Genomic DNA, 26,897 nt, shown 5'->3' with positions numbered 1-26,897 from the left:
CTCTCTTCAAATATTATCGTTGAGCTTTTTTATTTAGTAAACGTAACTTATTACAACTAAAACTTTCGTGCTATTATAAAGTTGAAGAGTTTGTTTCTTTGCATGAGCGCTACTAGTACTATTGATGCAGATGCGGTAAGATCGCGGGTAAATCCGTGATAATGAGCAAATAAATTGACTTTTTTCAATCAAACTTTTCTATGAAACTAACTAATGCTAATGTAATATTAGCACCAGCAGACCATAGCGTTTCAAGCTTCTACAATATCTGTAAAATGTTTCCAATGAACATTTAAGATTTTATACTTTGGAGATCAAAGTTGAAATCTATCTCAAATGTCAACAGGATTGTAATAGCTTGATGTGCTGGTGTGTTTACATGGTTTCTATGTACTCATATATATACTGTTACATACTCACCAGGTATAGCATAAACTAGTGTGAAGCTGAGCATCCCGAACTGCTTCTTGCGATCAAGTCCGGGCCACTCCTCCGTGCAGAAGTGGACGTCTCTCGTTTCTATCTAAAATAAATTATACGATTTAGCTATTTCAAATAGTACAATATCATTTACGTTTATTGGACAAGAGATCTTAGAATGAACAATGTAAAAAGGTTGGTAAAATAAAATCTTAATGAGAGTGTTTGTAGATCTGTTGCAAAATGGTGACAGTGGAAATCGCTACAGGAAAAGATGTTTTCATTTTCCATTTTCATATTTATCAGAGATAAATTATGAATGATAATTTCATGACACTTCTCACAATTATCATACAAAGATTCTTACGGACTTATGGATATTATCTACTTACCTATACTTATTTTTAGTACGTAGGTACATACGAGAGATAATCTAATAAAATCTCCTATATATTAAAAATCTCATATTACTATCTATAAGTATTAGAATAAATATTTTCTATGCTCAATATCGTTTCATTGCATAGTAATACTTCCAATTACTCTCACTCTAGAACTTTACTCCTAACATGAATTATTTAATGTATTATGTTGATGTTATAAATATAACGAATACGAATATTAATATAGGTATGTTTAGTCATGTTTACTAGCCTAGAAAAATCTATCTTACATATTAAATTATAACTTGATATCTTAAATTAGAACCAATATAATAATGTAGCTAGGTAATATCAAAAAGTAAAAATAATCTTGCTTGAGTTTATTTTCTGGGACAAAATTACGCAATATTCAATTTGATTAAGCATTTATTCATTTATTTGGGAAAACAAACAGTATATTAAGTGTACATTAATAGCGTAGACCAAAGCTTAACAACCCACAACATTTTCCACAGAAGTGGCAATGTTGCCAGCCTTTTGAGTACATTAATGAGTGACAGCAATGAGGACCAATTTTTTATGTGTTTTATTTCTTACAAGCTGTTTATGGTAGACTAGCCGTTTTCCCGCGGTTTCACCCGCGTCCCGTGGGAGCTACTGCCCGCACCGGGATAAAATATAGCTTATGTTACTCGCAGATAATATAGCTTTCTAATGGTGAAAGAATATTTAAAATCGGTCCAGTAGTTTTTGAGTTTATCCATTACAACCAAAAAAAACAAATAAAGTTTTCCTCTTAATAATATTAGTGTAGAAGTATAGATTAATTTTAGGTTTGTGTACTTAATGTAACGCTGTTTGTATATACCAATTTTCAAAGTGTATCAAAATGCTATGTATGGCTTCCAATTTACCGACTTTTTCGAACTATTCATTAGAAATATACATTGAAATGCTAAACTAAGTTTGCCAATAACATCAAGCGAAATGAAGTTATATCAATATTATATTTCTATGTTAAGTTAGTTATTTACTTTACGAAGTTATGTTCGGGTAGTTCATTTATAGAAGTTGATAGTATAAAGCGATGCTTTAATAAGTTTTGTTTGAAGATCCAAGTTTTAGCGCTTTAATTACACGGTTTCAAGTACATAGTTATGTGTAAGTAATTAAATAGATATTGTTTGTAATAGAGAATGTGTTTTAGTAAATCTTTTTGCTTGTTATTTAGAAATTATATCTGTAAATATTGCTTTATCAAACCACCAGTCGCTTTTCTAAATACCCTTCAAAATATTTTCTTTCTTAAATCACTGATGGCTTTCCATTGTCCAGACTATGGGTTACCATGAAGCAGTAGGAGAATTAGGACCTCCTTGCAATCCGATTGGATTGCACACAGCCAAGACTTAAGATTTACACACATTAGTCTACTTGGCACATTTACCACCAAACAATACATACCGATATATTCCTCAAGGCCTTCGAAATAATAGGCACGGGCTCCCGCCTGACCGTGGCCACCATCAGCAAAGGTATGAAGATGAGGAGTGCTGCACACCACAGTAACAGTAATAGGAGTAAAGCCTGCTTTCTCCCCGGTGGCCTCAGCCGAGGCTCGGGGGAGATGGACAGCCATCGATCCACTGACATCGCTGTGATTGTGAACACGCTGGCTGCTACTGCTACTCCTGAAACAAAAAGAAGGATTAAAAAAACATAATAGTTTTAAAAAGTAAAAAACACGCTTTGATTTTGATTCTATACAGCGTGTCCGCCATCTTGGGGAGGCCGCCATTTTGGATTTGCAGTGACGTGATTGTCAACAGGACTCAGACCATCTTATCAAAGACCGGGAAGTGGGTCAAATTAAGATTCCTAGATTTTCTTACGTACATAGTTACAAGTGAAGCAAATGTAAGCGTTTTAAAAATGGGCAGTGTTTTTGGAACTTCAGGTATCGATGTCATGAGCGTCCTATGGAAATTACTTCGCAAAAATTAACAAAATATGATGTAGGTATGTCAGCTTAGAATAGTGTAGGTTCCTAACAGCGAAAGATTTTTTAAATCAGTTTTGCAGTTTTTATCCCTCTGGTGGTTCAAACAAAATGTTACTCTCTATGAAAGAAAAACGAAGCATAACAAAAGCGCGAACCACCTATTTGTTTCAAACGGTTTCAAACTGTGTTTCGATTTTTATTTGATTCGGGCAAACGAAAAATATTGTTTGCGTAACACCAGCGTTCACCACTTCCTATGTGGTTTTGTTGGCAAAGGGATGTGGTTTAACAAACTCCCCAACAACATGTAGGTACTGAAATGAAAATAATTAATGACTCAGTTATATTTCCTTACATAATTTTATTATGGGTCTGATAAAGACGGAAATCCAGCAAAAAATAAATAGAAAGAAGTATCTGATATTACTTTTCGAACCAAACCATTTTCATTAGAACATTATCACCTAGTCTATGAATTAGTACCAGTTCAGAACGACTCATAAAACCCAACTGACGTCAAACGGGCCCTTAAACAAAGCGTATAATATATGAAGCAACAAGTGACGTTGATTGCCGTACTAAACCTTGAAAGGTACCTACGAGCATTCAATAAACTTCCCACAATTCGTGATCAATGCACGCACACACACTTACCTTCCATACACACGTGAAGACTTATAAGAAATTATAGCGAGTCCTCGTAAATCGTCTTGAATTCTTTACGGCCACAGAGGTTTGTATGTGTGGGTGCTCTGAAGCGCCTGGCTGCTAAAGTAGCTTTGTTGGTACATAGCAACAAGTGAAATTAATTGCCACCGTTAAACCAGAAAGCCATTAGATCAGCTGTTCTTATTACAAGTCGTAAACTATTCCGTGCCGACACACGTTTTATGAGAAGAGATGTTGATGAACACGAAGATAGGTTTATTGCTGTATCCATTATTTTGCCAAGACTGAAAGTAAAAGTATTTTGGACCGTTTTCTCACTGAATTATTCCTTTGAGTAGAATTTAGTGTAAAATAAGTTAGAACGTCTTATTTTGTCTTAGTTAGGACTAATATGTATCTCGGTAACTATTACTTATTAGACTTCTACATCTTACAACTTGTATGCTCAGTAGGTACTAACTCACGCTTTGTAGTCATTGGAAAAAAAATAGGCAGTAGATAAGAGCCGTGCCAGTATTAAGGAAGAAAATATGACTACTAATCACAATTTGGGACAGCGATGACTTAAAATTCCTTAAAAATACCATAAATTAAAAACTCATTTAGGGTGGAATTACATAATTTTCTTTTGGTTATGTCAAATTGATAACTTCCTCCTTTTTAGAGACCATTAATCTATCCTTAAACCACCCTTGAATTCTTTTGCAAATTATGGCTTTTTCTTTTCATGGGGATTTTTTCCTTTGAGAAACTTGTCAAAAGAATGTATAAAAGTTCTGAAACCTTTCTTTGGTTAATTTGTCACGATTCCTCTATTTGAACACAATGTTTTTCTCTTTTGTCACAAAAGCCGATTTTTATTAGATAGAACAGCTTTTGTCCGTAAAAATATATTGGTCACATTATTTAAGTGTTTTCTTCATTTGTCTGTCCCAATAAGTGTTTTTTCTTATTTTGAAAATGTATTTTTTTGCTTAGTTGTATTATTTATCCTCTTAAGAGGGAGACAAATTCAAATTGTAATTTTACAGAAAATAAAAAGTATTTATTGCTTTATGAAACCAAATGTGTGATACGTGTATTATATGTTTCTAGAATTAATATCATTAATAGTTTGAAAACATTTTCATGAATAGTAGCAGCCTACATGACTTACCTACATAATTGGATTTTGGCTTATCAGGAATTAATTAAAACTTCCCATATTAGTAAAGTTATATTAATTGAACATCAGTCTACGTATCCTAGTTCAACATTATTAACCTATAATAGACCTGTCAGAAAGTGCTAACAACTTATATAGATGACAGGAAAGTTTTCCATAGAGTTAGCTTAGGCTATGATACTATGCAAACTCCCTAAACCTATTTTAAATATTAAAACTATACCTGTGTGTTACTAACGCGAAGCTTTAGCCAAACTAATAATCTAAGTTAGTGTTAATTCTGTGATACATAAATAATTATACACTTAAATATGCCATTATACCTAACATAGTTATCATAAAAATAAATTATTCGTCCCATAGTGTGGTGTGGCTGATTGAAAAAGCTAATTTATGTGTATTTAGGCTTGTTGGTTATAATCTTACCTTTTATGGGTAAAACATTTCACTATTGTCTCTAAGAAAATAAGTCACCTGGTTTCTTATCACAGCGATGACGCCTAAGGTGAAGTAGGTCGCCGCCTTATTTGTTAATAAACCAAATAATATAAAAATAATCTGACCCAATATTTACTAGGTACTTAAGGCGGTCATTGCGGTCAACCTCACCGAGGCTTGGGTGCTCGCCAGAGTGTACGACTGGAAGGCAGCACAGAGGGCTCTAGACCGGCACCCGGACCCAATAGAACGGGAAGAAGTTCGGGAGGAAGCGAGGGAGGTAATAACTGGGCACTGGGCCGAGGACCTTGCCTCGGCAACGTTCGGTCGCCGGACGTTGGATGCCATCGGGCCTGTCCTGAACGGATGGCTCGATCGGCGGCACGGGTGCCTCTCGATGCGTCTGGTGCAGGTGCTGTCCGGGCATGGCTGCTTCGGATCGTACCTGCATCGGATTGGGAGGGAGGAGACTCCACAGTGCCACCACTGTGAAGCCGAGGTGGATACGGCAGAGCACACACTCGAGGTGTGCCCATCGTGGACTGAACCCCGCCGCACCCTGGTGACAGTAGTCGGGGACGACCTCTCGCTCCCCAGCGTGATTGCTGCCATGCTGCGAAGTGAGGAGGCATGGGAAGCGGTGGCCTCCTTCTGTGAGGACGTCATGTCACAGAAGGAGTCGGCGGAGCGCGTGCGGGAGAGCGACCCTCTCGCGGCGCCGCACCGCAGACGAAGAAGGGGTGGAAGACGGCGAACACAACGTCCGTCCCCATCCGCCCCGGGGGGTGATCAGCGGGCGACAGGCACGGGGGTGCCACCGCCTGCACCACAAGGACCGCCCCTTGTGCTCCGGCCATCATAGGGACCCCTCCCCACTGGGGGGAGGCATGAGGGGCCTGCCGTAAGGCGGGCAATCGCCGGTGGGGGACTGGATGCCATAGATTCCCAGACCCCCTCCACTCAGGCGAGGTCGGAGTGCCGCTGGGCCTTTTTAGTGGGTATACCGGGAACGTCTTTACCGGGGAGTCCCACATACCCCTCTCCCGTCCCCCGACGGGAAGGGGATGCGTAATAGCATTTTTAGCCCAGCGACAAAAAAAAAAAAAAGGTCACTTATACCTGAGTAAATATCTTCTTTGAAACCTGATTCTGATTCTTTTCATTATATTCTTAGAATAATTGGGATCTCAAGGTGCTCGTGGCTAAGTAACAGCCACCTAGATAGATCCATCACACATCGCTTGACGCAATCCGTTGACTGACCTCCTTATTCCATGACATCATTCTTCCTTAGTGCGGAAGGCACGTTAAATTGTGTGCACAGTAAGAACCAGAATATATTATGGGGCTTGCCCAGGTATCTGGGTTGAGGAGGCCAGATTGGGCAGAATAGAATGGAAGCCAACCATACAAAGTTGGGAAAAGGCTAGGCAAATGAATTATCCAAAAGATTTAGCCCTGTTATTTGTCAGGTTTATAATGATTACCTTTGTGAGCTATTAAACACGGCTCCTGGGAAAGGCCCCGATTAATTTACCTGTCTTATATCCTCATTAACGTGACCGACTATATATTCCGTTTGTTAACCCCAGGGGGTTGATAGACTAGATAATATTAGACCCTTAACCCTTCCGATAATTGATAGGTGTCGGAATTAAGTTTGGCTGAACATCGTTAAATAATGCGGTGGGAGTAGGGTTAATTGGATCGGTTTCCAATTGGTGTGTTCAATATTATCGTAATATTTTCGCGATATGAATTTTGGGATATTATTTGGACTAATATAGGCATTTACTACCCCGTTCGCGGACTTAAGCCGCTGCCAGATGAAATGTATTCCGTCTCCAGGATACGATCTATACGTAGGCCAAATTTTACCGTAATTGACTTTTTAGAACGCAACACACATAAGAGTTCTTTGGCATAATATAAAATAGGTATTAGTAAGAATTGATAAAGTCATCTAAACTATCTATGTCCAGAACTAGGTCGAATATAATAAGTCTTTAAAATACACAATAAATAAACAGTAGCACTTTTGCCATCTGAATTGCTAATTATCTTTGACGATGGAAAGCCCGCATAACACCCACGCACACGATAAAACGCCAATCACTAAATCGACTGTTTAAATATTTCAAGTTGGCAGGTTATAAATAATTTGACCCTCATCAAGTCTTAAATTTATCACGAAGGTATTCGTCATGATAAGGTGGTCAGCTACCCAAGTACTGACCGCGGTAAGCGTTGCTCACATTATGAGTGGGCTTCGGTATCGATCAAAAAATTGTTAACAAGGATATCAGGTTGCCTCAGTAACGTGAGCTGAACCCCATTGAATTGAGGAAATGAGAAGTTAGGCAAACTTTCAGCCCGGAGCCTAGTTGATGATTGATACATCCCCGTGCATAACGTGCTCTTGTCGGAGAGCACGTTAATGACGGTCCTGCCTGATCTCTTTCCGGTCGTATCAGATTGCCGTCTCATGAGCGTGAAGGAATAATGAGTGCACCTGAGTCTGCGCAAATGCTTGTGCACTAATGCCTGCGCAGTTGGCTAATCTCCTTACATGAGAACAGCCGCCGTAGCCGATAATTGGCTAGGAGGACATATTAGTATAGTATATAGTTGATGTACAAACCTTGTATATAGTTAACAATCTTGCAGACCGTCTCCCCGTAGAACCACACGAGGGTGATGGCCTTGCTGAGCTGGATCGGCATACAGATGCTCGTCACCAGCAGGTCGGCTGCAGACAGGTTCACCAGGAAGATATTTGTTACACTGCAACAAAATTGGAACTTGAGTATCGAGACAATTTTACTTTGGAAACTAATAAAATTATGTTCTATCATAATATTATCATATCGTTTATTGCATTCCATAATGTGCATTAGGTGGAAAATATAAAATGATGGCACAATTATGAACCCTGATGGGCACGGCAAAATGGTTAGAAGAGGGTACGATGTCCTCTTGGGTAGGTATTTTTTGAGATCCTTTAAAGATCCTGCAGTAGTTTTTCCTATTAGTACCTACTACTTAGAATAATAGTTTGCGAAACCTTAAATGTTACCACACCTACAATAAATATCTTTGAGCTTATCTCATACTGCAATAACTTTGGTTAAATGTCATAGGTATTATAACTACTAGATACTACATAGATAGTTCAACATTTGAATTTCAAACCTGTTATTATTTAAGTGAAATGTAATTTCATACCTGTGTTTATGCTATGGATGTTAATTAACCCTAGTTGTATATGCATGATCTGTATAATAAGCAATAACATTTGGCTGAAACCCAGTGAGGAAGATGCTTGACCTTCAAGCAAACCTTACGTTAATTCACGGTTTATATTTCAAATGAGCCACATTTAAAAATATGATGGGTAAGAAGAGTGGATCGTGGTCATCGTGTCATCTGAAAGGCCTCCGCTGCTGGACAAAGGCCTTCCCCAAGGTTCGCCACTTTACTCAAATACACTGCTACAAGAGTAGATAACCTAACAAAATTCAATACAGCTGAATTCAACTATTTTAAACTCCCAGGTTACACTCACAAATTGTTGTAATTGCGCTACATGAACTCATTCCAAACCAAATAGTATAATTACAAACGTAATCATTTAACTCTTTGAACGCAATTAATTCTGTGTCTCATTTCAGTGACTATGAAAATGTATATCTGTTTTAATAATGTAGTAGATTAAAAGAGCAGTTATTCGACTGAAGATTGCTATGAATCGTTAATTAAAGGTCGAATTTTGAACCCAAGACAATTACTACGTGGGATGAATATAATCCACAGAAAATTCGTCTAAAGCTGGTCAACTCTTTGACGATTTCGGCCTTATAATTTTTATCTTTATGCAATCAATCGAATACTAGACTTTATGTTGTAATTAGTCAATCTCAATATTTCCTATTAGTACCTACTTAAAACTGAAATACAAACTTGTAGGCAATACTTTCAAATAGTTAGAACTAGAACTTAGGCTTGACCAACAGTATGGTAGTCATACTCCTGGTCAACCTTCTCGTTCAGGGACGGCATAAAGGTACAATTCGGAAGAAAGCTGCAGCCGCTCATGAACCAACGTAATTTTGTTACGGTATTGAAATGTTGTATGTGACGATCGTCAAACGGCCCGCGGACGATAAACGCGATTTGTTGAGTCTCTCGGAATACCAGCTTAAGCAATTATCCACCGAGTCTCTTCACAAGTTCCCTTATATTGTTAGTAAGTAAGCGTAAAAGTACATAACAGAGCAATATTGTTACCCAAATTCCATTACACTAAGCTATTTTGGGGCACACGTGAATCTTATAGCAAGTACAACAAATCTAATAAAGGGAAAACAAGGAAATGTTGACAGTTCTGCTAACTATCTTGTAATGAGTACGATAATTGAATGTCATGATACTTCCTCTCGTATGTAGTCAAGAACTTTCTAATGAATAGAATTATTCAAGTTGATCTTACATGTTCATAAGTATATGGAAGAGACAAACAATAAATTAAATAAACTGCTTTTCACAAAATTTTGATCAAACATACCTATCCTAATGGGAATTATGAAAAACAGATAGGTAGTATCAAATAACTGTTCATTAAAATATGCCTGAATGAATGATTATGTTATTAATTAAATTCAAATAACCAACATAAAATAACTTGCAACCTCAAAATTCCAAAACATAACATTTAAATATCATGTATTTACGAGCTTTAAACGCCCAAATAAAGTTTCAGTTATCTCCATCACAATTCAAAGAATTTTAATTCCATTGAACTTTAAATAATCTCTGCATTGAAATAACCCATTTTTACTCAGAATTGTTTTCTTGAAATTTTAAATTCCGATGTATAGTTCCCAACATTTCATATTGATTTGTGAGATCGCTTTTTTCAGCTGTTGTTTTTCAAAATGGTTTCTTTAACACTGAAAAGTATTTTTTATTGTTTGTTCAACATGATTCACTGTTGTTACTAGACTTGCAGACATTTTTATATGCAGTAAAAATATGAATTATTTTGTTATTTACAATGGTTTTGAAGAAAAGGATAAACAACTCATATAGGATTGTGCATTAGTATAGAATATTTTCACCATACTGCTATTGTATTCAGATACTAATATATATTTCAGTCCATTTTTTTATTCCGAAATTATTTCAGTAATGGATTATTTTTTTTAAATAAATCAGAGTTTCCACAAGTATCTACGCTTCTGTACATGTACTTATTTAAAAATGCAAATAATGATCTTTAAATTCTTAAATATTTATGTAGCATGATTACATCTTGATTTACTTAACCTACTTCCTTTTTTAACTCAACCGTAAATAAAGTATATAGATATATTAAATCTATCTTTGAACACCACTTTAGAGGTAACCACAATTTCAGTGAAAAGCTAATTTTGTCGGCTTCGGTCAAAGGGCGGCGGCGTCCATCAAAGCATTCGTAAACGTGTGGTTTTGCGCAATAACTATTTATTTAATGACTATGCGTTGTTAGCGAAATATGATTCATTTATCTGGATTTGAAATTACTTTAATTAAGCGCTTCTCTGCATATCTGCATTTGATATTTACGTTGGCGTTAATTTAGCTTTATTTAATCAGCGTTTTCTATGAAAACAACTAAACTAACACATTGTTTGGTTTATTGTATTAATTAGGATACCAAAAATGTACACGATTCACACCGTATTAGCGGAGTGGAGAGAACGGATTCCTCGGTGGTTTAACTGGGGGTCTGGTGGTGGACGTGAAAAGGCTTTCAGAGAAGTTAGAACAATAACAGATCCCACATCTCCGCATCACCGCCATTACTATCTGTGAATAAGAGAGAAATAACTGTTTTGGTTAATCTTTATCTCCTTTCAATCAATTTTTGGAACTACTGAACTTAGGTTTTAAATAAAAGGCTTTTTACAAGAGTATAAAGCTGACGACGTAACAAGCTAGATCATATTGTTGATTTCCATAATCTGTACAAAACGTTTGCATTATTTTCTTTATCGACTTAAAAGATAAAATTGAAATGAACAGAACATAAAAGTCATTATGTTACCTCATGCAGTCTTTTATACAAAACCCAATATTTTATAGAAATATGCAAAATGCAATAGCAGTTTTGCATTTTCGATGCATACGTTTTGTATCCAGTGAGGTTTGATTACATTAGGTTATAGTATAACCAAATCGTTTTCAGACCAGTGATAGCTTTAATAAACTAAAGCTGGCTCGAGGTGGAGGAAAGGTTTTTCTATGAGAATTATCCTTTTTACATTAGTTAGTTTTCCACCCCAGTATTAGTTTCACTTAGAATGATAAGTTTAATTTTGACTGCAATTCAATACTAAAATACAACGAAATTAGATATCTTAATAAATGTCAACAAAATCCGAGCAATAAATTTAAGTGTTAAATGACGCGTCAAGTTGTAAAGGCGTAAGAATTAACTGAATTCCGAGTCAAATCATTCATCGTAATTTATGATTGAATCATGACCCATCTTCTGATTGGATGAAAATTCACGCATCACGGGGCGGCCGCAAGATTACATTCAATTTGTCTGAGTAAGGACTATTGTAATCGTCTTCACGAAAATCACAACGTTTTTTAACGCTACTTAGAATAAGAATATTTTTGTCTTTTATTATGAACTAGCTTTCCGCCCGCGGCTTCGCCCGCGTGGAATTCGGTTGTATTGCGGTATAAATCACAACTATAAGAAAACTTCTCATTCCCACGGAAAAATCTAAGAAGCGCGATATAACGCTGGATACGATTAGTTGTTAAACCAAAACTGAATGGTACACTATATTATACGTTTTCCCTTATGGAGCAAAAACATGCAGATTTTGGGCACTGGAAACCCGGGAACACGCTACATAGAGCTGACCATGCGAAAAACAATGTTTTTCTAAGTGTACTCCAGCAACCCTTAGAGTTTGGCCTTATGCTTTATTAATGGTCATTGCAAATGAAACCCTTATAGGAAATTGTAGTCTTTTAAATTGAAATGGGAGGTCTGTTGGAATAATAGGAATCCGAGAAATGAGTACACTTTCACCCTTTGCTGCGCCAGTTAAAATAGTGGCTGTAATAATGTTCCGCCCAAGCTGAGTGACACGCAGCCTGGTACCATTACACAGTTTAGGGGCATCGAGATTACGCATGAGCGATCGAGATTACGCTTTTCGGGGATTCATTATCGTATCATTTAGCTTCTAAATTTACATGTTTATATTCGTTTGCAATAACCTTGTTTTAAACGACACACAGCGCCATCTACAATCCATCCATCAAGCAAACAATATTTTTGTTTTCCCTCGGGAATATCTATTTTTTCCGGGATAAAAAGTACCCTATTATTTAATCCGGACTTCTAACTTTACGTCTGCAAAATTTCAAAGCAATCGGTTCAGTAGTTACGGCGTGAAAGCGGAACAAACAAACAAACAAACAAACAAACAAACTCACTTTCCGATTTATAATATTAGTAAGGATGAACTTATTTGTTGTAAAATATTTTTTTGTAAGCTTTTGAGCTGATTTACCTAAAGGGTTTCATTTTTCTTGTTATTTCTTTATTAATAGTTAAGTAGACATTAAGGACTTTCAATTAACTGTTTTATTTCAAAGCTTAAAGGTCGCCTGAAACAAAATTATCTTAAAGCCAAAATCTCAATTTTGAAGCATAACCTTTTCTAATCCTTTTAACTGATCCATTGAAGGAGTATCCAGTTTTGATCCTCGTACAACATCAGATGTTATCCGTTTATTTTGCCAACAAATCTGCATATAAATGGGATACGAATGGTAGACTGACAGCGGACTCGGTAATCGGTTCGAGTAACGGCCAGTAAAGCCTCTCGATTGCAAGGTTAACGAGTTGCTCTCGGTTAGCGAGAATCGATATAAATGCTCGATTGGGGTACGATGGTGACGAGAAACGGTTTTTGGCAATTGGATGATTCAAATGAGATTTGGGGTGATTTTGCAGGATTTTTCAAATGATAGGAAAGCTTCTAATTAGCAATATCTTCTACCTGGATTAGAATTTTATGTCGGAAATGAAAGTCAAAGATGAAATCAAAGAACGTTGTAGCATTTCAAGAAAGAAATTTAAAATGGGTGTCATTAACAAACAAATGAGAAACGTTGAGTTTACTGTTGTTATTCACAACTTGAGAAAAATACTTTAGAACCTTATACACTATGTCGAATTTTCCGAGCGCATTTTATTATAGGTATAGGCGATGTTGCTGTTTTTCCACTCTGAAAATCCACCATTGTGAAAAAGCTGTAAAGTATTTTTCTCATGTTGTAAATAGGTACATAACATGAAAAAAATACTTGACAATAAACTCAACAACGTTTTGTCATCATTATTTTGCCGGACAAATTAGTGAAAGCATTGTAATTCATCCCAAATATTTCCACATGTTATTGTGAACAGATGTTCAACTCAGCCGACTGTGACAAACCTATTGTTGCTAAAGTTTAGACTTGAACAAATACAATACTGTTTTGTTATCATAATGAATTGTAGGTAAACTATTAACCTGAATGCTTAACATTTTCGTCAAAGGTTCTGTAGGTAGGCGTTTTATTCTAACGTTTATTTTTTTGTCACCTAATACAATAATATTGTATTGTGTATTACTCCTTCCAGCCTTTCAAGAAATACATTCTTTAAAACATTTATAGAAATCTTATTATTATAATAAAATAAAAACAATTCGGTTAAGTCGTTCGGCTAATATTATTAGGATCTGCCAACCCTCTTCTAACTATACTGGAGTCGGCTTCCAGGCCAACGGGATGCAGCTTAGTACAAGCAGTTTTACAAGGAGCTACTGCCTATCTGACCTCATCAAACCAGTTACCCGGGCAACCTTATAGCCATTGGTAAGATTGGTGGCCAGAATTTTGTCTTTTTATGACCCGAAACGAGTGACAGCCTAGCAAATGAGAGTTTGTATGTAAATAAATTATTCATAATACATCAGTAAAATACTTGTAACATTTCAAGATATTTCTAGTATAAACTTGGTGGTCTAATTAATCTGCTCCGATTGTTCGTTCGCTTGAGCGCGCCGCACTCGCCTCGTGAATGGCGATCTTAGCGTTGTTCATGATCTGTTTATAGCGAGCTTTACATTGTTTGTGCTTGTTTACATTCCAGCGTAGAATGTATGTTATTGGCCTTTATTTGATCGTTGAATATGTTTTGTTGTTTTGCGTAAAATATATTTTTTGGTTGTTTTTTCGTCAATAAATCTTTGAAATGGTAAATATTGTTTTTTGGTATTTTAACTCTTTTGGTCTTGATTTGGTATAGTTTATCCGAAGTTCTAACATTGTAACTGCTCTTTTGTTGCTTTAATTTAGTAGTTTTGATGCCTGTTACCTAATTAAAACCGACTTCAACCTAGATTATAAAGTAGAATATACCTAAACTTTTAACATAAATTATGAACTTTTAACTAATTACACGTGTCCTCTACTCATGCTGACAAATGACAAAAGTACCGCAAAACCCCGACTAAAAGTTTGCAGTGTGCAGTCGCTTAACTACAATATCACATCTCCTCTATAAAGGTATGGTAATCCACATTAATTAATTAGATTCCTAGTAATGAAGTGAACATGTTCTATTTAAACGCTAATTAGATTAGCATAGCCAATAACAGGTTTAGTAGAAAATATCTAACTGAATTACAGGTATGCGGACAATAGGTACATTAATATTGTTTTTCTTTTGCTATTAATAAATTCACATTTAGTTATATAACGAGAAAGAGTAAGCAAAATTCTTGTTATGCCAACAAAACTTTAAATGCAAAATAATTCTAAAAGTACAATTCTAGAGCTAAAATCTATTTGAAGATTTGTTTTTAGTCTAAGCTGAAATCATAAATTTTAAAGTCGTAAATATTAATTTCGATATTTAAACTATTCATTTAGTTTCTGTTATTATTTTAGTAAATTATTTCACAACTATTAAGCTACAATTCAATATTCTTCCCAAGCATAACAAAATACAGGCAAACGCAATTTACTATTTAAAAAAAAACACAAATGACTTCCATAAACTATAATTCTCAAAAGAGTTCAGAACCAACATAGACAAGCCATCATCGTAAAAAAACGAAAACCAATCAATTTAACGACTCGTAAAACTGTATACATTTCAATACAAGCACACACCTGTCTATTTTTATATCGTACGAGATATTTCCCATGGTATTATCCGGAGAGATTTTCTTCAAATAATTCCTTATGTTACTTGTATTCTTCAACTTTATAATATTACTCGCGACACATCCCGGCTTTGCACGAGTATAAATTAAACAAATACCTTCCTCCTACATATCCCTAACTATTGGCAAAATATGGAAGGCATGAAAAACCGCTTAGTAGTTTTTGATTTAATCGCGTTAGACAATATGACTTTGTTTCGTCAGCGTACGAAAAAACCCGCGCACTTGGACAAAAAGAAGCTTCTCTTGACGAATAAGCTACCTTATGTTTAAAGAATTTCATAGTAGTCTAGTAGTTCCCGAGACTATCGCGTTTATGTCAACAAACAAACAAACTTTTGCTTTATCATGATAAGTTATAGATGAAGAGATATACATATATGTACATAGATACAGTATAGATATATAATGTTTTGTATCGTTGCCAAAACGTTTGACTGAAGACACGCCAGGGGAAGTCGTTTCGAAGAATTACGACCGCTTTGACTTGTACAAGATGGATCGTTTTGATTTTCATCCGTATACACGTGACAGGTGTTTATTGATGTGTGTGTTTATATAGATGTGTGTGTGTGTGTCACTGTCCTCGACTTTTTGTTTTGTATTTTGTGATTTCAATGTTTTCAGTTGTTATGAACTTCGATGAAAGTGAGCGATTGGTTAACGGGTGATTTTATTTACAACTTTTGCACATAGAAGTACGTCAATTTGGCGCCCCCGTTTTTGGGGGGGTAAAAAATCTGTGACGTTATAAGGTCACCAGGGAATAATCATTCACAATACCGATGTTAATAAGATATTAGAAGAAGAAATATTTTCTTTCTTCATATTGCATGACTTAACATTTTAATATTACTTTGAAGGGGCACGTGGTGCGCGTCTCGGAAGCTGCTAGCATGATAATTGGAAACGTCAGGAAAACGTCGCGTAAGAATTGCAGTTTTGCATAAGCTAATCGTGCGGTCGACATGAATTTATTTCTTAGAGTTATTTATAAAAGTCCGTAAAAATACTAACATTAATATCATTAATGTTGTTTGTTGTTTAAAAGCCTTAATCTCAGATACCTTTGAAAATGTACGATTTCAAAATTCAGTGTTAGATAGAGAACATATTTATAAAGCTGTAATTTCACCCCGGTGCATGGGGTAGGTTATTCCCACGCGGGTAAAGCTGCTGACGAAAGCTAGTTTGAAAGCTAGTATGTATACATATATATATAATATATTATTTAACTTGTACTATAAATCAGCACCTTTGAAACGATTTCTCCGGCTGAATAAAAGCATGAAATTCAATGAACTACCCAATGCTATAGCTCCGTTCATAGGTTTATTCAACTGATATTTTATTTATAGCCATAAAACCAGACAAGCGTATAATTTAATCCAACTATGAATATAGACGTTTCAGTAGTTCGCAGTTACTAGGTGGGCTTTCGTTGTTAGGTAGATTCTGGAGTAGATTTATTTTGATATGCAAGAGATCATAAGTTTCAACGGAAATGTTCGCGTGAAGTGTATGCGCGTGTGCCTTATATTTTACAAAGAATCATATTTTATCTCTTGTAGATTTTACCTGATGTGGGATTAAAGCCTTATCTCAGAAATCAAAGATTGTCGAAATTATTATTTGTGGATTTATTTTGGCACATCACATTTAGATACATTTAGATAACGATCTTTACAATCATTCAAGATGGAGTGAGTATTTTTTCAATGTCAAAATGACATTGAAATTCTTCATTTCTCAAAAAATTTATACAAAGACAAAAAGTTAAAATTAAGCATCAACCAAAAGACCAAGTGACCATGTAGGTATGTCTTGACGAGTTCGCAATTCGAAAGACGCATTACATTGATGAGTCCCGACTGTCATTTCAACATCTTCAGTAGTCGATATGGTTAGTCAGAAAAGGTCTCATCAAAGGGTGTCGGCTTGCCCGGGTAACTGGTTCGAGGAAATCAGGTAGGCACTCGCTCCATGTAAAACACGGGTACTTAGCTGCACTCCGTTATACTGGAAGCCGACCCCAACACGATTGGGAAAAGACTGTATAAAATTGATTTTACCTTTTTCAGGTTTCGTTTAAATATTGGCAATTTTACGATTCATTGTTTCTAAGAACACTTAAATAAGTATTAATTAATTGAATAGAATATTTTAACGTTTGCTAATATTATTGTGAAAGAGTTTTATATGTATTCAGTTAAGTTTGTAAAGGTGATTTTAAGTTAAAGGTATTATTTTACATTGAACGATGTTTAGAGCCCTATTTGTAAAAGAATATACATTCTGATTTCTAATTATGATCTCCTTCCCTACTCTCGACTCCCTATTCTACGTCATCATACAAAACACTGAACGCCACCAAAACAAACAACACTTCAACATATTTTTTAAAAAATACCCTGCTGTCGTGCTTGTTATGTACCTACGTAGTTTTGGAGTCTTCATAGAACTGAAACTAAAAATACTTTTTTGCTTAAAATAGGCTGTATACCTTCATTTGTATGGAAATGTGTCCCAAAATAGTCTGCAGACGAAATCTGAGTAAAGTCAAAGTGCCCATTAAAGCTAAAGGCGAGTAAACCGGGTCAGCAATCGTTAGCACTCATTAACACTTTCAAAATAAACGCTTAATGACTGTTCCACAGCTTTTTTTGAGTCCCATGTTTTTGCTGGCTCTTCAGTTTTCATGTTTGACCGTCTAGATAAATAAAAGAGCGCGCTTTTATCTGACTAGCCTTTTTCACAACTATGTTGTCGGCTTCCAGTCTAAACGAATGTTGCTAAGTACCAGTATTTTACAAGGAGCGACTGTTGTCAATCCAGTTACCCGGGCATCCCAAAACCCTTAAGACTGGTTTTCAGACTCGCTGGCTTCTGATTACGCGCAATGACTGTCAAAGATGTTCAATTGACAACCTGAAACTTTCAATGCCGTTTTTATAAATACGTAGATATGAAAAAAAAATACTTTGTCTTTGAGAACTATTTTAGCGACTATGATCTTATTTAAGAAAATTTAGCTGAAGAAATAGTTTACATTTTCAGTAAGTAAGTCAGTTCTATGTAAATTATGTTACGCAATAATTTCTCATAGTCGCGAAGCTCCTACAAGTATTACATGAATTTAATTTAACCATACCGAAAATATACTCAAGTAAGAGTAATTTCACTACCTACCTTCATTTTATTAGACGTTAATTTTAACAAAATATGTTACCTTGAAACCTTATTAAATGCCTTGAAAAGGGTTCCAAAATAAATCTTAGACTATTACCTCTTCTTTCTAGACGGGAAAAGCGAATTCAATTTCGTTTATAACTAATGTAAGTACGTACATGTACCTTGAGAAATTGGTAAGACAAAATATTAGTTTTTAATTTTATTTAATGTAGAAGTACTTTCCTTTACCCTGAGAAATTACTTTCGAAAATACACATTCCCCGACAAAAGTGACGGTTCAGTCTCGTCTCGGAAAGTTCCGTTTTCTACACCGTACATTAAAAATTGTATTTTAGAATGAATGGCCTCTAACCATCAGACTATGACTTCTAACCCTCAAATAAATTACAATGATTTTCGAAATACCAGTCAATTAACAAATCTAAAATAACTAAAATAAATTGGAATAACAAAGTACCAAAATAAACAATAAGGAATTTCAATAACAAATTCATGCAAATAACTGCAAACTGGATACTAGAATTCTGAACAAACGCCAAAACAATTGAATTTCAAAAAGGTTTAACAACAAGCCAGTTAAGCTTTTAATGAACCCTCGTTTAAAACATACTGTGGAATTACGAGTACGAAGAAAAAAGCTTTCTGAAGAGTTCATACAGGTGCTTTTCCTAGTGTGAGATAAATACATTATATTCTTTGTTCATATACATAATTATATTCTATCTTGAGAAAAGCTGGTCAGTGTTTAGCCAATTCTAAAAAGATTAAAAAGTCTAAGAAAAATAATGATTTATTGAAATTAATGACTAAATACTAAATTCTGAGACTCGTTAATGACAAAGATTTATAAGTCACTCATTAATTTCTACCAACTGTCTCAGTATTCCGTAGGAACAATTTCACGCACTGAAACAATAAAGTCAAATCGGACCGGACCGATCGGATCGGACGGAGTTATTGAAACTATTGCGTCAGTCAAACAAACAACCTATTCATATAAGTAGACGTAGATATGTCTTGCTTCTTCCCAACTATGTTGCGGAAATGTTCATATCTAAGGGGATATATCTTATCGGGGAAACCGACATTCAAACTTGGTAAGGCTTTCCTGAGTATCAGACGAACTAAGCTCTTCACTTTGACGTGCTTTCTGAGGCAGTGCGGATCCAAGGAGGTAAATGTAAGTACATACATTCGATGTGTTTTATAACACCTGTTATTTCCTTATGACAACACATCACATTCCTCGCTTTTGAAATAAATCTCAGTCATGTTATTTGTTCATTATTGTTCAAACGACATTTACTTACTTTCGTAATACATTTCTTATATAATAATTTAGTTGCATTAAGGTCCAATAGCGTCCCGTGAAAACTATTCCGTGCACCCGAATAAAACGGTCTGGAATATTATAAATGTTCAAACCGGACAAACTAAAATGCGGGATGCTGACCCGCGGTTAGTTATTGATAATGCTGTTATCTCAGATAAGGTAGAGGTTGCCAATGCTTTTGACACCTTTTTTCAAACATTCCCGTAGAGGTTACCAAGTCCCTTAATTCATCTTCAATATTAGCTGAGACGTTACTTCGACATAACTTCAGTAGAAATATACATGACTTCCAATTTCAATATGTCTCTGATTACACGATCAAAAGAGCATTCAAGTCTTTAAATCTAAAAAAGACTGAGGACTTATGGGGCTTTTCTGTTACAGTCATTAATTCCATTATTGAGAGTGTTGCCCCAATACTTAGTGAAATTTTTAACCTTTGCATTGACAACGGTATCTTCCCTGACTTGATGAAACTCAGCAAAATTGTTCCTATCTTTAAATCAGGCTGTAAGAAAAACCCTTCCAACTACAGACCTATTTCAATCCTTCCAGCCTTTAGCAAAATCTTCGAAAGGATCATGCTCGATCAGATGTTAAGACATTTTAATTTAAACAACATATTTCATGACCGTCAGTACGGCTTTACAAAGGGTAGGTCTACCACTGACGCAAGTGCAAGATTGATCACCCAAATCTTAAACGCCTGGGAAGATTCGCGGGATGCTGTGGGCATATTCTGCGACCTTTCTAAGGCGTTCGATTGCGTTGACCACGACACTCTCATTTGTAAGCTGAACCACTACGGAATTCGTGGTAAAGCTCTCGCGCTCGTCCTTTCTTATCTGTCAAATAGACAGCAAGTAGTAGACGTAAGTGGCTCAACTTCATCTGGGTCATTAGTAAAAATGGGCGTGCCGCAGGGCTCAATTTTAGGTCCCTTCTTATTCTTAGCTTATATAAATGATCTCCCGTATATGATGTCTGTGATCTCTGATATTATTTTATTTGCTGATGACACTTCCCTTATCTTCAAAATTAACAGAAAGGAATCTAGTCCTATAGACATAAACGATAGCTTGGTTACTCTGAGCAAGTGGTTTGCCGCGAATAACTTGCTTCTTAATTCTTCCAAAACGAAATGCATTAAATTCTCTTTACCTAATGTAACACCAGCAGGGCTCAATATCGTTCTGGACGATAATAAATTAGATGTTATTAGTCAAACCGTCTTCCTGGGCATCACCATTGACTCTAAATTGCAATGGGGTGCCCACATCTCAGCACTGTCAAAGAGGCTGAGTTCCGCAGCTTATGCAGTCAGAAAAATAAGACAGATTACTGACGTTGCTACTGCTAGGCTCGTGTATTTCGCTTACTTCCATTGTATTATGTCCTATGGTATTTTACTGTGGGGGGCAGCGGCTGACGTAAACTCAATCTTCGTTCTCCAGAAAAGGGCAGTTCGTGCAATTTATGGCCTCGGCCCTCGCGAGTCATTAAGAGAATTATTTAAAGAAATTGATACTACTTACACTACCTTCTCTTTATATACTAGAAAATATCATGTTCGTACGCAAAAACTTAAATCAATTTAGTGTTAAAAGTGATATACATTCAATTAATACAAGAAACAAGCACAAGCTAGTAGTTCCGAGATTCAGATTAACGAAATCAAATAAATCGTTTTTAGGGAATTGTGTCCGTTTTTACAACAAGCTGCCTAAGTATGTAACCGATCTCACGGATATAAAATTTAAGAACACTTTAAAATCCACCCTAATTAAAAAAGCTTATTATAAAATTCAAGACTTTGTTGACGATAAAGATATTATATGGCGATAACTCATCTCTCCATATGTGGCTTCCCTGGCAATTAAACGACTTTTTCTTCTCCCTTTGCATTGTATAGATTTACAGATAAACTTTCTTGCATTGTATAATTCTGTGAGCATACTATTGTTATGTAATAGACTGTTTGTACTGTGACTATATTACTTTTTAAAAAGAGTGTCTATGGAGTTTCTTGCCGGCTCTTCTCCATGAGACCAACTTTTTGGAACCGTGCAACTAATGTGACGTTTCATAGGTGCCTGCAAAGGCCTATGTGAAATAAAAAGATTTTGATTTTGATTTTGATTTTGAAAATATAACCTTTAACCTTTCTCGATATGAGTTATCTATCACTGAAAGATTTTTATAGATCCTTCCTATAGTTCCTCAAATTAGCTCGTTCAAGGAATCAATGTAAAACATTGTTGTATAACGCTCCCCATCCTCCCTGTAAAAATATGTTATATAAACTATAAGTTCTTCGTAACAAGAAACACTGAAATTGATATTTTTTAATTTACACAACTTTAGCAGGAACAATAAAATTTGTTAGGAAAGAACTATCCCACCAAAAACATTAAATGTAAAAAAAAAGCCAATCCTCTACGCAATTCCTCCACCGTAAAAAGTTTTGAGATCGCATAGAAGCCAAGTCCTGTTCACCTTTATTTGTAATAATAAATCAATATTTTGTGACTATATCAATAGTTTTGTTCACTTTACAATAATAATGACTTGGCCATGAGCACAATAAACTACAAATATAATACAGCATATCTTGGAGAGGTGAAAGTCAAACATGAAGTTTAATATCAAAGAATTAAATACTTTTAGTTTATTCAATTGTTACTAAATGACCGACAGTCAGTATCATCCAACATCAATGAACTGCACATGTACCATGGTGCATGTTTAGTCCATGGTGATCTCAAATTCCAATCAGTCCATAATCAGTCCAATCGTTAAATCATGTTCATATAGAATTTATCAATTCAATGGTATTTACACATTATTTCAAGGAGCGACTTTTAACTTGTGCTCATGGCCAAGACAATATTATTGTAATGTGAACAAAACTATAGATATAGTCACAAAATATTGATTTATTATTACAAATAAAGGTGAACAGGACTTGGCTTCTATGCGATCTCAAAACTTTTTACGGTGGAGGAATTGCGTAGAGGATTGGCTTTTTTTTACATTTAATGTTTTTGGTGGGATCTAATTTATTTTTTGTAGGTCTCTTTCTTCTCTAAGTATACATATAACAAATTAAATTAACTTACATGCAACTAAGTAAATATATAACAACTAAATATGTATACCTAAAGTAGCACGACAACAACATTTTTTTTAAATAAACTAGAAAATTTCGAAATTGTCGAATTTTTGAATAGAATATCTTTTAGAATAATAGAGATTTATTTCAGAGGTAGTAGATGGCGCTATCACATGAAATTATTTGTTTTTTTTTAAGTACTACTTTTACTAAGCCATGTAACGAAACCATAGCGCGATTTAGACCAGGACAACGCCATCTATCGAGCGAGCATGCAGTATTTATTGTACTGCATTAATATGAAAGATTTTATCATTATTCATTTAATTTTAACCTAGTTTTTTTATTCATATGTATGTATATTTAATACATAATAACAATAGTGGTGTATTGTACTACGTAACAATAAAACAAATAGTAACATTTTGTACATAAATAAATAACAAAGTTATTAATGCAGTCAAAATTCATACACAATGTTCTTGAAAAACCGCAAATATAAATTTGTCTTTTATTTTTTTATTAAGTTTTAAGGTTTTTATAATTTTCCCTTTATATGTAGCTAATAACCTATCTTGGTGCCAAATTTGAAGGTTCTAAGTTTGCTAGAAGTACCTTAGACTTTTGATGATCGGTCAGTGAGTGAGTCAGTGACAAAATGGTGTAACTTTGAACGCTCATAACTCGTAAATTATTCATTCAAATGTCTTGTAATTTTGAGACTGAGCTTGTTCTAATACTTACTCTTGGTCATCGAAAACCTAAACTCCTAGCTTGGTTCACATGGAAGATACAGGGGGCTGAAATAGCCGCGAAACGCTTCGAGAAAAGATGGTACGGCCGTGCCCGTTTTGCTTGAGTCTTGGCTGGGGCACTGCCGTGCCCTCAGAAAACTTATTAATTAAGAATCGAATTAAACAACTTTGTATAAAAAAGTTTCCTTACATTTCGGTTGAGTGAACTAAGTATTGGATCTAGTTCTTTAGAAACTGAGAGTGAAACTTGTGATTAAATCACTTTTTTTTCTTGTTAATTCTCTGTTGACAATATGGCGGCATCTTAGCTTGGCGACTTTGATTCAATAGCTCTTTTACTGTGGAAACTTTCAGATTGCCATCGTTTTATTAGAAGTCAGTGAAGACTGGTGTATAAACTTGTACTTTTATAAGACTAGAAGAAGAATGCTATTATATACTTTAATGGAACGAGGTATTCTGCGTCATGAAGAGGATTACGGAGATTGCTAACTTTTTTGTCTTTTGCCATTGCTCAGTGGGTACACAATCACATGCTATTGTATATAATAACTAGGTACCATACCTAAAAAAGATTGTACGTATTGATAATTTTGAGTTGGCTTTTGCGGCACTGTGACCCAAATGTTTCTACTGGTCTGCTTGCTCTAGCAAATATGTAGTTGAAAAGTGTGACCATTTCTATAAGATCCATAAAATCGCAACCGTTTGTTCGTATATAAATTAACTGGCGCCGACACACTATTTTGGTGAAATCTCTCCACATTATACATGATAATTGATAATGAATTCGTAGAATCTTACATTCGCGTATATTTCCAACAGTACTGCGGTAGATTTCCAAAGCGTTCCAATTTACGTTAGCCGTAATCCAATTTAACTCCAATGCTTAGTTATCGGCCGTATTTACCGATTGTTTAAAATTCACTAAATTGGGACTTAATTGAATTTTGAAACTAGTTAGCTCATTTTCGTGGAATTTATTTGTTTACAAAACGTTGAAAAGTTTAATTTGCCGTGTTGGAAGCTTAGTAGATTAATTTATTTTGGTTATGGTAATTCAATCTTTATCGAAGTTTATCTCAGAAAAAAATACTTAATCGTGCCTTAAAAATTCACTTAATTTATTTCTTACGCTTTCACAGCTATTTTAACAATAACGGCTGGTCAGATTTTGACGAAATAATAAAACAGAAAATAAGGTCTGTGGTTGCGCGGTAATTTTCATACTCATAATTTGTTATATTGGTAATTTCACTGGTGTTTGCAATCCTATTCCCTTCCTTTTCCCGCACATACCTCAACGCATTCGTTGGAGCGAGAGGCGACACTTGAGTCGTGTGTGCAACATAACAAACAAAAATGGCTGACAACGCGCGCGAGAGCTCACGTCTCTCTCCGATAAAAAAATCGATATTGAGTGGAAAATTGGTGTGATTTGTGTTGAACTTTATTTGTGGCAGTGCTCCTCGTACAAGAAATCGCCGTAGAAGACAACAGGTACTGTGCACCTTTCCTTTAGGCATACTTTCTTGTTTTGTGTCGCCCGCAGTATGCCGATTTTCCCGTCGCATTTGCAATCACCAGTTTTTTTTTAAATTTTCGCATCTTTTTGAACCATATTGCGTTTCCCGCGTAACCAGTCTGTGTCTAATCAACATTTATTGCATAGATACGTTTCCTAATTTACGTTAAATCGATTTTTAGCACAATGTCGAAAATTTATTTATTTTTTTGTAACAACACTTTGACAATGATGCTTTATTTGATTTTGGCAAAAAATACTCTTTTTAAATGCGAACTAAACCAAAAGCCCCGGTTACTAGAAATCCACAAAGCAATAAAATATGTCGACGGCTCCTAAGTATACTGAGTCAACTAACAAATTTTGCGAATTGCACTTTTTTGTGTATTAACAATAATTAAATCATTTTCTATGTACCTGTAAAATAAAAAAAATTCTATCTTTATAAATATCTAAGAAAAAATAGCGTATACTCGATCAAGTATAGTAATTTATTTATTTTGCACTTAGTAAACTGAGTCAAGTGTTTGCTACCAATATACGCGGGACGCGAATGCGCTCGCTTTGGTGCAAGTTCAAGCTGACTCAGTATACGGCGAAACAGCGGGGTGTGCGGACGTTATTAAGTGCTTTTTGTTATCAAGAAATAGTTGCTTTTCTGTGTTATTCTTATTTAAATTTAGGTTCATAATTTTATAGAAAGGGGTCATGAGTACTAGGTCTCGAAAAATCATTAATTTAGTGAATGAAAAATATGATACCTAATTCTGACGTTAATAAAGAAAATACTTCTGAAGCTTGTGATAATGTTCATTAATCTTTTTTAAAGAAAATCATAATTATTGATACTAACTATCCTTCATTTATTTATTTTTAAACATATAAGTTCCATTTTTAAATATTAATTAAAAAATACAAAAAACATTTAAAAATAGGTTGCCACCGATATCGGGCACAGGGTCCAAGGTACCGGTGGTTAGGGTCCCAGAGACAGAAACCTCCTCACAATACGCGCCGTATCAAGGAGTACTGCCTTCTGAATCAGTCCCTTGATCCAGCCGCCTAACGAGAGCCTCATGAGGTGTTGGTCGAGGCTCTTGGCTAGTAGACCATTGGCCGTAACGACAATCCGCACGATAACAGCCGTGTCGACATTCCACATGGCGACAACCTCATGCGCTAAGTCGAGATACTTTATTTGTTTCTCTTTCTCAGCTTTCACGAGGTTTTCGTCATGCGGCGACATCGATTATCATCGCGCGGCGCGCTAAGAGATCTATCACCACTATATCAGGCTTATTGGCTACAACAGTCCTGTCAGTGATGATAGATCGATCCCAGTACAACGTGATATGGTCCTTTTCGAGAACTAGGTCGGGCGCATACTTGTAGTACGGTACCTACAAGGTTGTATTGCAGGGCAAGCTGCTGATGGATGATCTTGACCACTTGGTTATGTCTGTGCAAATATTCACCGTTAGCCAAACGAGAACAACCAGATATAATATGTCTGATAGACTCACCCGGATGGTGACATGCCCGAAATATGTCAACCGTCCCGTCTTTCATGATATATCTCCGGTAGTTATTCGTCAGGATAACTTGGTCCATAATTGC

The 26,897-nt window shown here is 35.5% G+C and overlaps 1 protein-coding gene across 1 annotated transcript in view; it reads right to left on the bottom strand.

The window, feature by feature from the left end:
* LOC135116782 (neuropeptide FF receptor 2-like) overlaps positions 1-26,526 on the bottom strand; it is a 54,104-nt gene extending 27,578 nt beyond the window's left edge. Inside the window, exons 1-4 of the mRNA XM_064034348.1 lie at positions 26,348-26,526; positions 7,719-7,861; positions 2,268-2,494; positions 421-523 (exon numbers count right to left, since the gene is read on the bottom strand). Coding sequence (XP_063890418.1) covers positions 421-523; positions 2,268-2,494; positions 7,719-7,861; positions 26,348-26,526 — 652 coding nt within the window. The remainder of the gene's footprint in view (positions 1-420; positions 524-2,267; positions 2,495-7,718; positions 7,862-26,347) is intronic.
* Positions 26,527-26,897: the final 371 nt, after the last annotated feature.

The sequence above is a fragment of the Helicoverpa armigera genome, chromosome 4 (genome assembly GCF_030705265.1).
Source record: "Helicoverpa armigera isolate CAAS_96S chromosome 4, ASM3070526v1, whole genome shotgun sequence".
NCBI lineage: Eukaryota > Metazoa > Arthropoda > Insecta > Lepidoptera > Noctuidae > Helicoverpa > Helicoverpa armigera.
Note: the sequence above shows the minus strand (reverse complement) of the source record. Positions and strands in the feature narration are given on the sequence as shown.